Genomic DNA, 13,251 nt, shown 5'->3' on the forward strand with positions numbered 1-13,251 from the left:
CCAAAGACACTCTTTAGCCAAAGCCTTACTCAAGCATGTGGAATAGCTGCAGGTGTGTTATGCAAACCTATCACCCCCTCTGATAGGTTGTGAAGGTAGATAGATATTATAAACTGTGTCAGTTTATTATCTGCAAAGAAACATCCTTGCTGTCACAAAAATCATATGTCTGGAGGGCACACACAATGGTGTTTTTTGGTCTCCAGGCAAAGCTCTGTGATCTCATCTGTCTTGAGATAGCAAGATTATGGAGCTCTGATGATGCAGGAGTGGGCATACAGAGATGGTCTAATACAGTTAATTGTGCTCACTAGAACTGGCTATTATAATGATCACATGCCCATGGTACATTGGACTCCAAGCAAAGCTCTGTGATGTCAGCTTTTTTGAGACAACAAAGTCACAGATCTACAATGCAGGAGGAGATGCCAAGAATGAATCTCTTTGTAGAATGCTGTAAGATGTACATTCTTAGCTAGATGCAGACTGCCTGGATGTTCACAGTCTTTGGGCAGCCTGTAACAGGTTAAGGAATATGCGAACAAAGCAACTCATTGAGAGCCACAATAATTTTTTACCTGTTTGTTCTGGTTTGTACACAGCTTTATCTGTCTGGACTAGAATTTTGCTCAGTTGCTTCTTTACAAGAACTTTACTAGTCTTGTTAACTGATTCCCCTGAACTTTCGATAGAGAGGCTTAGTGTGCCAACCAACTCTTTTTCTTCAGGAATGGGAACCTTTAGAAATAAAAATAAATATAGTGTCCAAGGTTAAAGGACAAAATAAGGCCATGGAGACAAGCGTTCTACTTTAAACTAATGTATAAAAACAGCTTGATATTTTATTACACTGACTTGTCAGTGAAATCTAGCAGCTCACATATATTGCTATTTTTCCTTTAAAATATTTGTCTTATGAATACAATCCTTTTCCGCAAAGCCCACAAAGGCATATAGAAATTATAGAGGGGGTTGCAGGCATGGAAGATCCCCTCCATGAACAAGAGAGGATTGCCAATAACAAAGATTTTTTGAATATGTATCAAAAGGGCTGATTTGATTTAACCCTTTCCAATCCACTGTCTGACGTGTAAAGACATGATTTAAGGCTGTACAGCTCCGATGTTGGAAGACCCCCTTCGGGGTTCTCTTACTGTATATTGCCAGCCTCTCTGCTGTCGGAGCCTATCCAACGTGTCACCTCATGCAGTACTGGCTTTAGCCAGCAGATAGCGCCTTAGTATAATGGCAGAAAAAAAGTAAGCCCCCTAGGGAAACCAGGATAGAAATTGGATTGGAAGGGGTTAAAGTAATTTAAATGAACACTAAATGTTGAAAATACACAAAAGATATTCAAAAACATATTCTAGCAAGTGCTTCTTTAACCCCTTCCCACTCTACGTCATGGCAGGCTGGTACTTCACGCAAAATGACGTATCGGTATGTCACCGGGATAGCGCGAGATCATGACTGACCTCGCGCTATCCCGCAGCGGGAGACGGCTGTTAGTCACAGCCAGCGTCCCGCTGCAACAGCGGGGGGGGGGGGGGGGGTGGGGGGCATCGGAGATGCGCCCCCCCCCCTCCGCGCTGTTAACCCCTTCCCTGCCGCGATCTAAGTAGATCGCGGCAGGGAAAGAGTTCACAGAGGGAGCGAGAGCCCGGCCTGTCGCCATGGCAAAAACTGTCGTCCTGTAGTGCCAATGCCTATGATCGCTGTATAAGCGATAAGGCATGGCAGGGCAGTAGCTCTGCCATGTCTTATCACAGCGATCATAAGTGCTGCAAGTCCCTCAGAGGGACTCAAATAGTGTAAAAAAAAAAAAGAAAAGAAAAATGTAAAAACAAATGTAAAAAAAACCCTTTTTTTGTGCTTTTTTTAATATTAGCATAGAAAAAGGTAAAAAAAAAAATTAAAACCCCACATATTTGGTATTGACGCGTCCGTAACGACGTGTACAAAAAGGTGAACACGCTTTTTATTTTGTACGGCAAGAAGCGTTAAAAAAAAACGCTAAACAGAGGCAAAATGCTAATTTTTAGCATTTTGCCTCCCAAAAAATGCAATAAAAGTGATTAAAAAAACGTACATTCCCCAAAATGGTACCAATAAAAACTACAGCTCGTCTCGCAAAAAATAAGCCCTTCTAGAGCTCCGTACATAGAAAAATAAAAGTTACAGGACTTTGAATGCAGCTATAGAGAAAAAAAGATTTCCAAAAATAAAAGTGTTTTTATTGCAAAAAAGTGTAAAAATCTAAAAAAAATATAAGAATTTTGGTATCATTGTAACTGTACCGACCCGCAGAAAAAATTTAGTGTGTCATTTATGCTGCATGATTAACGCTGTAAAAAAATAAATAAATCTGACAGAATTGATGCATTCTCTCTCCCTGTTATCATAAAAAAAAATTATAAAAGTTTTACGATATAGTCTATGTACCCAAAAGTGGCACCGATAAAAACTACAGTTCGCCATGCAAAAAACTAGCCCTTATAAGGCCGCGTCGACGGAAAAATAAAAAAGTTATGGCTTTTGAAAAATGGAGATGAAAAAATACCAAAAATCGCTTCGTCCTCAACGCCAAAATAGGCCATGTCCTTAAGGGGTTAATATCTTCTTTTCCTATTTTGTCTCCTATTACAAACAAAGCTACAAAAAAAAATCTACCGTATATACCGGCGTATAAGGCGACGGGGCGTATAAGACGACCCCCCAACTTTCACCTTATACGCCGGTAATGCAGTGGAGGAAAAAAAAAATCATTACTCACCTCCCCCGGCGTTCTGTCGCGCTCCGGCAGGATGCCGCTCGCTCCTCGTCCCCGACGCAGCATTGCTTTCTGAATGCGGGGCTTGAAATCCCCGCCTCCAGAAAGCTAATACACACGCCGTCAGCCAGTTACAGCCATTCAATGACAGCATTGAATGGCTGTGATTGGCTGAAGGCGCACGTGGCTTCAGCCAATCACACTATTCAATGACATCAATGCTGTCATTGAATGGCTGTAACTGGCTGCCGGCGTGTGTATTAGCTTTCTGGAGGCGGGGATTTCAAGCCCCGCATTCAGAAAGCAATGCTGCGCCGGGGACGAGGAGCGAGCGACATCCTGCCGGAGCGCGACAGAACGCCGGGGGAGGTGAGTAATGATTTTTTTTTTTACACTTTTGTTTGGTATTACCGGCGTATAAGACGACCCCCGACTTCAGAGCAGATTTTTCGGGGTTCAAAAGTCGTCCTATACGCCGGTATATACGGTAAATAATTTTTTTGTGGTCCAGGAAATCACATACAGATGGATGGAAGAGTGTTTGCATAGCACAGGAAAGGGGAGCCTATGAGTATAAAAAACCACTCCCCAGACTCCATGTTCCCTGACCTTTGAGCCCCATAAGGTAGTTTATGGGACTCAAAAGCACTCAAACAGTCATGACAGGTTCCCTTTAAATGAGTTGTTTCATTAAGAAAATCCTTGTCCATAATTCCTATTATGGGCACTAGGAGGGTAGTCTCCATTTAATTTTCTCCCTTTAAGTCTTTAGAACAGCAGTTCGGGAAGTATCAACCATATATTTCTTGTACCATGTATATGGAATTGCCCCAGAGAAGCAACATCCTTATGACCTATGTCCACTTTTACCTGGAAGTTGAGGCAAGTGAATATATTGTCTTCCTGAAAGTTTCTTTCTATGAGTGTTGTGTCCTTCTCGTTCAGATTTAGAGATATTTTCACGTTGCTTTCTCCTTCAGCTCCCTCCAGTTGTAAACAGATGTTTTCGGGATAATGGGTGTGTAATTCTGATGGGAAGATGATGGCATAGTGCCTAGCAAGGATGCAATGGAAGATAGAATATCATTATAAAGAGTATGAGGAGATCAGGGACAAGAAGGCTGGATCTTCACAAGCGTTAGCTAAAGGTAGCAGGACACAACAGTATTACAGTGGCATTGTCTTCTGTAATGGCTGATATTGGAAACATTAGAGGTAATGTGTTAAAACATCCACATAAAAAAGTGGTATAGTTACCTATGCTTTCATTATCTTGTATTGAAAAGTAATTAGAATGCTGATGAGTGCCTTCTTCCTGTCGCTGTAGATGGCCCCTGAGGTGTTGTCTGTTAAAAATCCTTCAGTGGGTTCAGTGGTTAGTCTGCTCTTTGATTGGTTGGCCAACAGGGAGGTATTTTGCCTAGCCGGCCAATCAGCGATTACGGAAGTGTATTTATTTAGGTTCCAGTGATTATCCTGCCTGAGGTGTTTGATGAGGCAGTGGACTCCTGTCATCTAAGCACCATTGGTTATTTATTTTGTTTGGGCTTATGCACTTTTCCCTTAGGCCTTAGTCACATGGGCGTTTTTTCACGCGATTTGCGCATCGCATGACGGATGCGCATGCGCAAATCGCGTGACCGGCGCCGAAAAATCGGCCCAAAAATCGCCCGAAAATCTGCTCCTAGCCGCGTTTCATTAGAAACGGGCCGGAGCTGTCCAGCGCATTGCATTCAATGGAGACGGCAATACAGCGGCTCCATTGAATGCAAGCGCTGCGGGCGAGTGTGGGATGAATTGTCGGGAAGGGGTTAAATATATAACCCCTTTCCTGCAATGCATCCTGAAAAGTGAAAAAATAAAAAAAATGTATGTACTTACCTGCTCCCGGCAGCTGGAGATCCCGGCGGCCGGCCTGCAGTGGGTGTGAAGGGGGTGTGACTCAGGCTTGCCCCTGATTGGCTCAGCGCTGAGCCAATCAGAAGCAAGTCTCAGTCACACCCATTCATGAATTCATGAATGGGTGTGACTGAGATCAGCCTCTGATTGGCTCAGGCTGAGCCAATCAGGGGCAAGCCTGAGTCACACCCCCTTCACACCCACTGCAGGACCGCCGCGGGGATCTCAGGCTGCCGGGAGCAGGTGAGTACATCCTTTTTTTTTATTTTTTCACTTTTCAGGATGCATTGCAGGAAAGGGGTTATATATTTAACCCCTTCCCGACAATTAACCCCGCGCACGCCGGCAGCCCATTGCTTTCAATGGAGCGGCTGTATTGCCGCTCCATTGAATTCAATGGGCAAACATCGTTCTTCTCTGCCACAGCTGTTCCAGCTGTGGAAGAGAAGAATGATTTGTCTTCTATATGTTCTCATTGGGGTCGGCGCTGCTGCCGCCGGCCCCATTGAGCGCATATAGAGAAGAGAACAGGAATCGCAGATCGCAGACAGGTGCGATCTGCGATTTCTGTTCTCTAATTTATCGGACGAGCGCATAAAAAGCGCTCATGTGTCCGATACCATTGCAAAGCAATGGTTTTAAAAAATCGCCGGACGCATGCGCATGCGCAAATCGCGGCAATAAACGCCCGTGTGACTGAGCCCTTATACTGTGTTATATACATTGCCCTTTCCATATGCATTTAACATCCTCGCTATCCTCCATTCAGGCACAGACTGGGCCTCCCAGGTTCCTGAAGGGCAGCCGCCATTATCAGGATGATCATCTTGCTTCTAGGCCGGGTCTGCCACACCAAAGTAGGTTGGGGATAGAGTTTTCATCCCCATATTTTTGTTACTTTGTTATTTACCATATTTAGTGTTTTGTCTATATTGGTCCATTTAGGACATTGATTATGTCTTATGGTGCGTTCACACAAGCATGTTTTTGTGCGTACATACGCACGCACAAAAATATGCTTCTATTTGCAACAATGCATTCCCTATGGTGTGTGCACATGTCCGTACTTTGCAGGTGCGTGCCTGCGAAGATAGGACATGCGTGCACCATAGGGAATGCACGCATTGTTTTCAATGGAGCTGCGGCTTATGAAGCCCTTCCCTTAAAAGCCATTGGCGGGATGCCGGCAGCAGGATTCTCTACCGCAGCTGTCATGTGTGACAGCTGCAGTTGAGAATTGAAGAATTCCCTTTGCTGCATCTGCCACAGATGTGGCAGATGTAGCAGCAGGGAATTCTTTTAACTAGAGGGGGTGAAGAACACATCTGCCGCATGCGGCAGATGTGTTCTTCATGCCCGCGGGGAGAGAGCGGCGGAGAGGTAAGTTTTTTGTTTTGTTTTTTTTTGTTTTTTTGTTTTGCACTAAAATGTTTCTTTTTTAGGGAAGGGCTTCTATGTAAAGCCCTTCCCTGTAAAAGAATGCAGGGGGCCGGCAGAGCCTAACTATATTTCTCCAACATAAAGTTCCCCAACAGGACAGTTACTGCACAGAATCAGTAAATGTCCTATTGGGGGCTTTATGTTGGAGAAACAGGACAAAACTTACATCTGTACATCCATTTTATCATGGTGGTGGTTCTTCAATGATTGTGACTCAGTGGTTAGCATTGTTGCCTTGCAATGCTGGGGTCCTAGGCTCAAATCTCACCAAGGGCAATATCAAGTTTGAAAAACTCCATAGAGCCATCACCTGCAAAACAGCAGTGCTAACAACTGAGCCACCACACCTTGTAACACTAGGGTTCTAGTTTCACATCTGACTGTGGGCAACATCTGATTTGAAGTTGTATGTTCTCAATGTGTTTATTCTTCTCAAGTATGGTAACTCAGTCATTAGAACTGATGATCTGCAGTGTTGGAGTGGTATATTCAAATCTGACTAAGGCTGGGCTCAAACAAGGGTCTTTGAATTGCATTCTATACACGCGATGTACGTATGTATAATATGAGGTGCATCATGGCAATTCAAATACATTGATTTTCACTGTAGCGGTTGTTCATTCATATAATGAGCATGCAGCATGTTCAATTGTATTGTATATTACGCGTAATAGACTCCTACTGTTCTCCATGTGTGCATACTAAATTCTGTACATACACACTTACATTGCATATGTGGGGTATTTATACGCAATGTCACTAAGCAACAGAGCTGGAAATGTAAAAAATAATAAATAAAACCAGGAAGACTGTGCATGAGATACGCTGCCAAAAATAAGTGTGAAAAGGCCCTTATCCACAGTGCAGTATAGTAGAATAATGCACTATACCAGTGATGGCGAACCTTTTAGAGACCGAGTGCCCAAACTGCAACCCCAAACCACTTATTTATCACAAAGTGCCAACACGTCAGGGGGCGGGGCTTATTTTTACCCCCGTCGTTCTTAAAAGGACAAGGCTGTTTCAAAATAGGCAGCATGCAGATTTTGACTTCTTTTGGATGCGGAAATGCTGTGGAATTTGCCACGGAAATTTCCGCTGAGGACATTCTGCAGCACTTCCGCCTCGTGTAAACATATCCCAGCAGTGATATTGACCCCCCCAGAGCGGCCCCAGCAGTAAGGGGGACTCCCCAAGAGCACCCCTAGTGCTAATAGTGACCCACTCCAGAGCGGCTTTAGTGGTTATAGTGACCCCGCACAGCGGCCCCAGCGGTAATAGTGACATCCCACAGCAGCCCCCAGTAGTAATAGTGTCACCTTACAGCGTCCCCAGTAGTAATAGTGATATCCCACAGTGGCTCCCAGTAGTAATAGCGACATCCCATAGTGGCCCCTGTAGTAATAGCGCCCCCCCCCCCCCTCTGAGACCCAAATCCCCACCTCCTCTGCTTGGTGCTGTTGCTGCCACTGATCCCAGGAGCACAATGTGACATGCTGCCGGACACCTCCTCCCCTCCCCTGCTCTCGCGGAACCAAGAAGGAGATGTCAGAGGAGGGGGATGAGGATCCCGGCTGCACACTGACATCACAGTGTGCGCCGGGATCAGCGCTTCTAGCAGCGCTGCTGAGTGAATACCAGCAGGGGAGCTGCGGCACCCCTGTCGGTATTTACTAATGTGGTGAGCGGCCGACGGCTGCGAGTGCCAGCTGGGAAGGCTCTGAGTGCCGCCTTTGGCACGCGTGCCATAGGTTCGCCACCGCTGCACTATACCATTGTATCAGATATAACACACAACTTGTAATGCTCCCAAAGTCTTCAGTATAATCTACCCCACACAGAAGCGACTCGTTGTGCAAGTGGACAGAGCAGTGACTTCTGTGTGATCTTTTTAATAGTTTATATAATTTTATCATTTTACACCCCCGGACAGTCTTGCAATTATATGCACTCCATGGACATTGTACAGCAACCTAGCACATCAAATATTTGTTAAGCACTGACTGCTCAGCTAAAGGATTTGGCAATTTTCACAAATACAGAACATTTTTGGCCAGCTTTGAGCTGTTTGACCCCAAGTGGACTCACAGCATAATGGTATTAGGTATTAATGGTATTATGGACATAGGTGCCCTCATAGGACCTCTGCTATACTATTATAGCAAACCACAGGGAAGAAAAAGCGGCTGTCAGCGCTCCTAGGGATATCAGACTCTGATCCAGGATAATAAATTCCTTTTTTTTTTTTTTGAAACACATACAGGGATCTCAGAGCAACGCGTTTCAGTAGATACAACTACCTTTCTCAAGCTCTGACCTTGTGCTCAATGAGGCCGGCAGCAGCAGCACCGACCCCATTTAGAACATATAGTGAAGATTGCGATCCTCTGGCACAGCTGTGATAGCTGTGGCAGAGGAGCACGATGTTTTCCCATTGAATTTGATGAAGACAGCGCTACAGCCGGCTCCATTGAAAGCAATGGGCTGCCAGCAAGCTCTGCAGTGATTTTTGTGGAAGGGCTTTAAATATAAGCACTTCCCTGAAAATCATCCCTAAAATGTATAAAAAATAAAAAAACATATATATTCACCGCTCTGCAGCTGCCGGAGCTCAGGCGCGTTCAGCCGGGTCTTGCACTGGTCTGAAGGGCTTTCAGCAGGCGGAAATTTTAAATCCCCACCTGCTAAAAGGGTTGCCTCTGATTGGCTGAGCAATGTGACCAATCAGAAGCAGCTTTTAGCTATTGAATGACAGCTGAGAGCTACCTGTGATTGGTCCCTGCACTCAGCCAATCAGTGGCAGCACTCACCCATTCATTGAATTCAGCTATTGATTGAATTCAATGAATTGGTGAGTGCTGCCTCACAGTGCTCAGCCAATCAGAGGAAGCCCTTTCAGCAGGTGGGGATTTTTCTGCGTGCCGCCCACTTCGGCCATGCACATTTTTATGCATTTGCGTTCTGCGCGCAAAACATTTGCACATAAAAACGCCCGTGTGACTGAGCCCTTATACTGTGATCTCTGACATTTAAACCCTTATATAAAATAATCAAAATATAACATTTTGAAAAGTTGTGACTGCTGGAATGTGGAGAGTGAAAAACTAAATAAATGTTCGGTTTGTCAGGAGATTAAATACAATGCTTAAGAGATACGTCAGTTAATACACTATTAGCATAGAATTGGAGGGTCAGTGAATTTTCCAATTCAAAGCAGCTTTTCTCATCATTCTTTACATTTTTATTTAGGATTTTGTTAAGTAAATATTTGAGAATATGGCCACTTATTATATGAGACTTTTTTAGAAGAAATATTAAAACACCCTACAATGTGAAAACAAATGGGCAGATAATCAAGCCCACTGCTGTAACTATAGGGAATACAGGGGATGTGGTTGTACCTGGGTCCAGAAGTCTTAGGGGGCCCATAAGGCCTCTCTTCTGCATATAGGGAGGCCAGTACTATGAATAAAGCATTATAGTTTGGTGCCCTGTTGCCAGTTTTGCATTGCGGCCCAGGAGCTTCAAGTTACTCCTCTGTGTTAAGGAGTTAAGAGAAGTTGCAGGGCACCAAGATAAACTTCTGCACCCGGGCCTTTAGCTACACCCCTGATCAAGCATTATGGAGGACTAGTAGCAAGCTCAAAGTAAATTCAGGGGGCTGTACACACTAGGATTTAGGCACCCATGAATCGCATATGTTGTACAAAAAAAAAAGGATAAAAATGTATAGCTTAATGTACCCATGGACTATAATAGGTCAAACACAGTTCAAAACTGCACACATTAGACTACATTAGACCTCCCATACAAAAAAGAGTTTACAGTGAAAAACTTTTACGTTTTCGAATGTTAAAACAGACACAAACATATAGAAAGGTATGGCTATCTATTTCATGTATAAGAGGAGAAAGACGCGTCTATGTGTTTAAGCTTTCACTGTTGCTATGTAAGGGCTCATTTACAGGGGTGTATGCGTATTTAGTCATGTGCCTATTACCTGCGTTCTGCTATATTTTTTTTTTGCACCCGTATTCACTGCGGATTTACACACGGGAAAAAAACACAGACGCTCCCTTCATTTTCATGTGTAAATATGTAGTGAATGTGCGTGTATTGAGTTTAATGGGCCCTTTTGGTGTGTACTGCACACAAAAATGGGACATGCTGAGTTTTTTTCTCATGCGCCTGTTAAACGCAGCTCTGAATACCCCAAGTCAAGTCAATGGGGTTTCAACACTGCATATTATTTGCATAAAAAAAAGTTGTTTAATATGCTGTATAAATGCACTCGTGTGAATGAGCCTTTAATATACAAGTCAGGGCGTGCATGAACAGGTGTTCTTTTCTCCAGCCTTCAAACTACATGCCAGAGCGCTGGAGTTTAATTAAGAAAACAGCAGGAATATAGGTCTTGCCCTATCTTTTCCACACATAATATTAAAGATAGGTCAGTGGTTTGGTTTTGTCTGTTATGCGGCCGTGATTATGTTATGCGGCCGCATAACGGAACTAAAACACGTCCCTTTGTTTTAGCCCTCATTACTATAGAATAGTTAATAGTAACATAAAACATAACTACAGTACTTACAGCTTTGCTTCAGTTGCCCCCAAGATCTGTAGTAAGATCAACCCCACACAAAATGTCCCGCTCCAGGACATGATGGTGCAGGTGGACAGGCAGTTACAGTGTATCTGCTTGTGCCTGCCTCAATATTATATATTCCCTGTACACCCCCAAATGGTCTTGCAATTCTCTGTTCAACATGAAGATTGCACAGAGCTGAGCACATCAAATATTTGTCAAACTCTCACTGGTCAGTTCAAGGTTTTAGAGGGATTTCACAAAAATAAAGAAAAACATTTTGGGTACGGTTTTAGGATTTATTTAAACACATGAATCCAAGATTACCTAGATCAGTTCAATTTTTACCCTGTTAGAGCTCCTTTACGCAGGCGTATTCCTTCATGCATGTAAAATTTATACGCAAAGAATTCAACCCATTGATTTCAGTGGGTTCTTTCACATGCGCAAATTTTTCCTGCGCTCTTGCGCACCAGATGTTCCCATAGGAGTCAATGGTGTGGGTGTGCAAATACACACGCAATGCACAAGGAGATGGCTGAAATGAATGTCCTATCTTGAGCAGAAGTTTTTTTAATCTGCATTTTATAATAAATAGAGATGAGCGAGCACCAAAATACTCGGGTGCTCGTTGCTCGAGTCGAACTTTTCGTAATGCTCGAGAGCTCGTTTCGAGTAAACGAACCCCATGGGGGACTCGAGCATTTTTGTATGGGACCTATGCTCCGCATAGCTGATGAATTGTCAAACACCAGAAAACATCAGAAAGTCATGGAAACACCACAGAAACTGATAGGGAAGGGCAGGGTCAGCATGCATGGCTGCATCTGAGGCTCCCAGGTCCCACTATTAAAGGGGTTGTCCCGCGGCAGCAAGTGGGTCTATACACTTCTGTATGGCCATATTAATGCATTTGTAATGTACATTGTGCATTAATTATGAGCCATACAGAAGTTATAAAAAGTTTTTCACTTACCTGCTCCGTTGCTAGCGTCCTCGTTTCCATGGAGCCGTCTAATTTTCGGCGTCTAATGGCCAAATTAGACGCGCTTGCGCAGTCCGGGTCTTCTTCTTTTCTCAATGGGGCCGCTCGTGCAGGATGCCGGCTCCGTGTAGCTCCGCCCCGTCACGTGCCGATTCCAGCCAATCAGGAGGCTGGAATCGGCAATGGACCGTACAGAAGCCCTGCGGTCCACCGAGGGAGAAGATCCCGGCGGCCATCTTCAGCAGGTAAGTAAGAAGTCACCGGAGCGCGGGGATTCAGGTAAGCGCTGTGCGGTGTTCTTTTTTAACCCCTGCATCGGGGTTGTCTCGCGCCGAAGGGGGGGGGGGGGGTTGAAAAAAAAAAAAACCGTTTCGGCGCGGGACAACCCCTTTAAGCCAAAATGGGGGCAAGAGTCTGGCGGTCACCCCCTTAACAATTTACTTGGGACAAACCCTCATTAGCAAGGCACACGTGCTGGCACATCTTAGCTAAGCACCACACTACCTGCAACTAAGGACAATCACTGCCTGCGAGTGACACCGCTGCCTCTTCTCCTGGCTTACATGCTGGCATTGCTATCCAACCCTCCCGCACGACCCTGCATCCACAGCGCACCCAAAATTTTTCCTGCACTGCGTTCAGCTGGCCTCATGCCACACACTCGCTTCATAGCCACAACACCCTCATGTCTATTTATAGGTGCGTAATGGATGAGGAGGAATCGGAGGTTTCACTCTGCCAAGGACCTCAACCTCGGCTCACACCCTCAGTAATCGTGGGCATAAAGTGGACTTGGATGCTAGTGCAACTGTGAACGTCTCATTAATGCAGTAACGCTCCTTTTGTTTGGCCCAAACCAGTGTCTCAGATAACTGTGATAACACAAGACAAAATACATGTTGCCCAGCGCTGATCCCCAGACCCCAAGCAGGAGGAGGAAGTGGCATAATAAGGCCAAGAAACCATGACCGAGGTAGGACCCGACATACTTTGTGTGGGAAGTACGTGAGCGGGCCCTGGGTCAGGCTCGGTCCCAGCCTCCACCTTGTGTGACCCAAGGTGCCGTGAGTTACATAGCAATGGGAAATGCATGTGTCCCCACACAATTCATTCTGTGTAGGTGTCAGATAGCTCAACACCGCAATGGGAAGTAGAGAACAGTTCCTGGGAGTCTGCCTGCTCAGAATATGTCATTTTCATGGAGTGAGGAGGCTGGGAGGAAGGAGGAGCAGCCAGAGGATTCAGAGTTGCAGTCCCTAGGCCGGAAGTAGTGGACTGCATAGAAGACTGGGTGGTCGATACATTGCTGGACGCGTTTTCTGCCATCCACGAAAGGACCTGCTCGCACTGCTCTGTTTGTAATAAAGGTCAACCACTCGGACCCATAAATTGTGATATGAAGCTGGGGAGCCCAGAAACGTGCCTCTCTCCTAATCCCGCAGCAGCCAGCTGTGATTTACCACGCCCAGGAACTCGGCCTGTGCCCACACTCTCACTTGGATGCCCGCGTCCGCTTCCTCGACCCTTACCGCTACTCCTCATCATGGCGAATTAAGAATAGAGCAGGGCCCA

General features: G+C 45.1%; 2 protein-coding genes across 2 annotated transcripts in view; both read right to left on the minus strand.

Moving 5' to 3' along the window:
• LOC136624977 (alpha-2-macroglobulin-like) overlaps positions 1–6,337 on the minus strand; it is a 103,524-nt gene extending 97,187 nt beyond the window's left edge. The window contains exons 1-3 of the mRNA XM_066598906.1: positions 6,276–6,337; positions 3,641–3,824; positions 579–738 (exon numbers count right to left, since the gene is read on the minus strand). Coding sequence (XP_066455003.1) covers positions 579–738; positions 3,641–3,824; positions 6,276–6,337 — 406 coding nt within the window. The remainder of the gene's footprint in view (positions 1–578; positions 739–3,640; positions 3,825–6,275) is intronic.
• The window catches only part of LOC136626155 (alpha-2-macroglobulin-like), a 305,765-nt gene extending 294,950 nt beyond the window's left edge, over positions 1–10,815 (minus strand). The window contains exon 1 of the mRNA XM_066600959.1: positions 10,701–10,815. Within this exon, the coding sequence (XP_066457056.1) occupies positions 10,701–10,771 (71 nt within the window). The 5' untranslated portion in view covers positions 10,772–10,815. The remainder of the gene's footprint in view (positions 1–10,700) is intronic.
• Between the last annotated feature and the right edge of the window lie 2,436 nt (positions 10,816–13,251).

This window comes from Eleutherodactylus coqui, chromosome 4 (genome assembly GCF_035609145.1).
Source record: "Eleutherodactylus coqui strain aEleCoq1 chromosome 4, aEleCoq1.hap1, whole genome shotgun sequence".
NCBI classification, from domain to species: domain Eukaryota; kingdom Metazoa; phylum Chordata; class Amphibia; order Anura; family Eleutherodactylidae; genus Eleutherodactylus; species Eleutherodactylus coqui.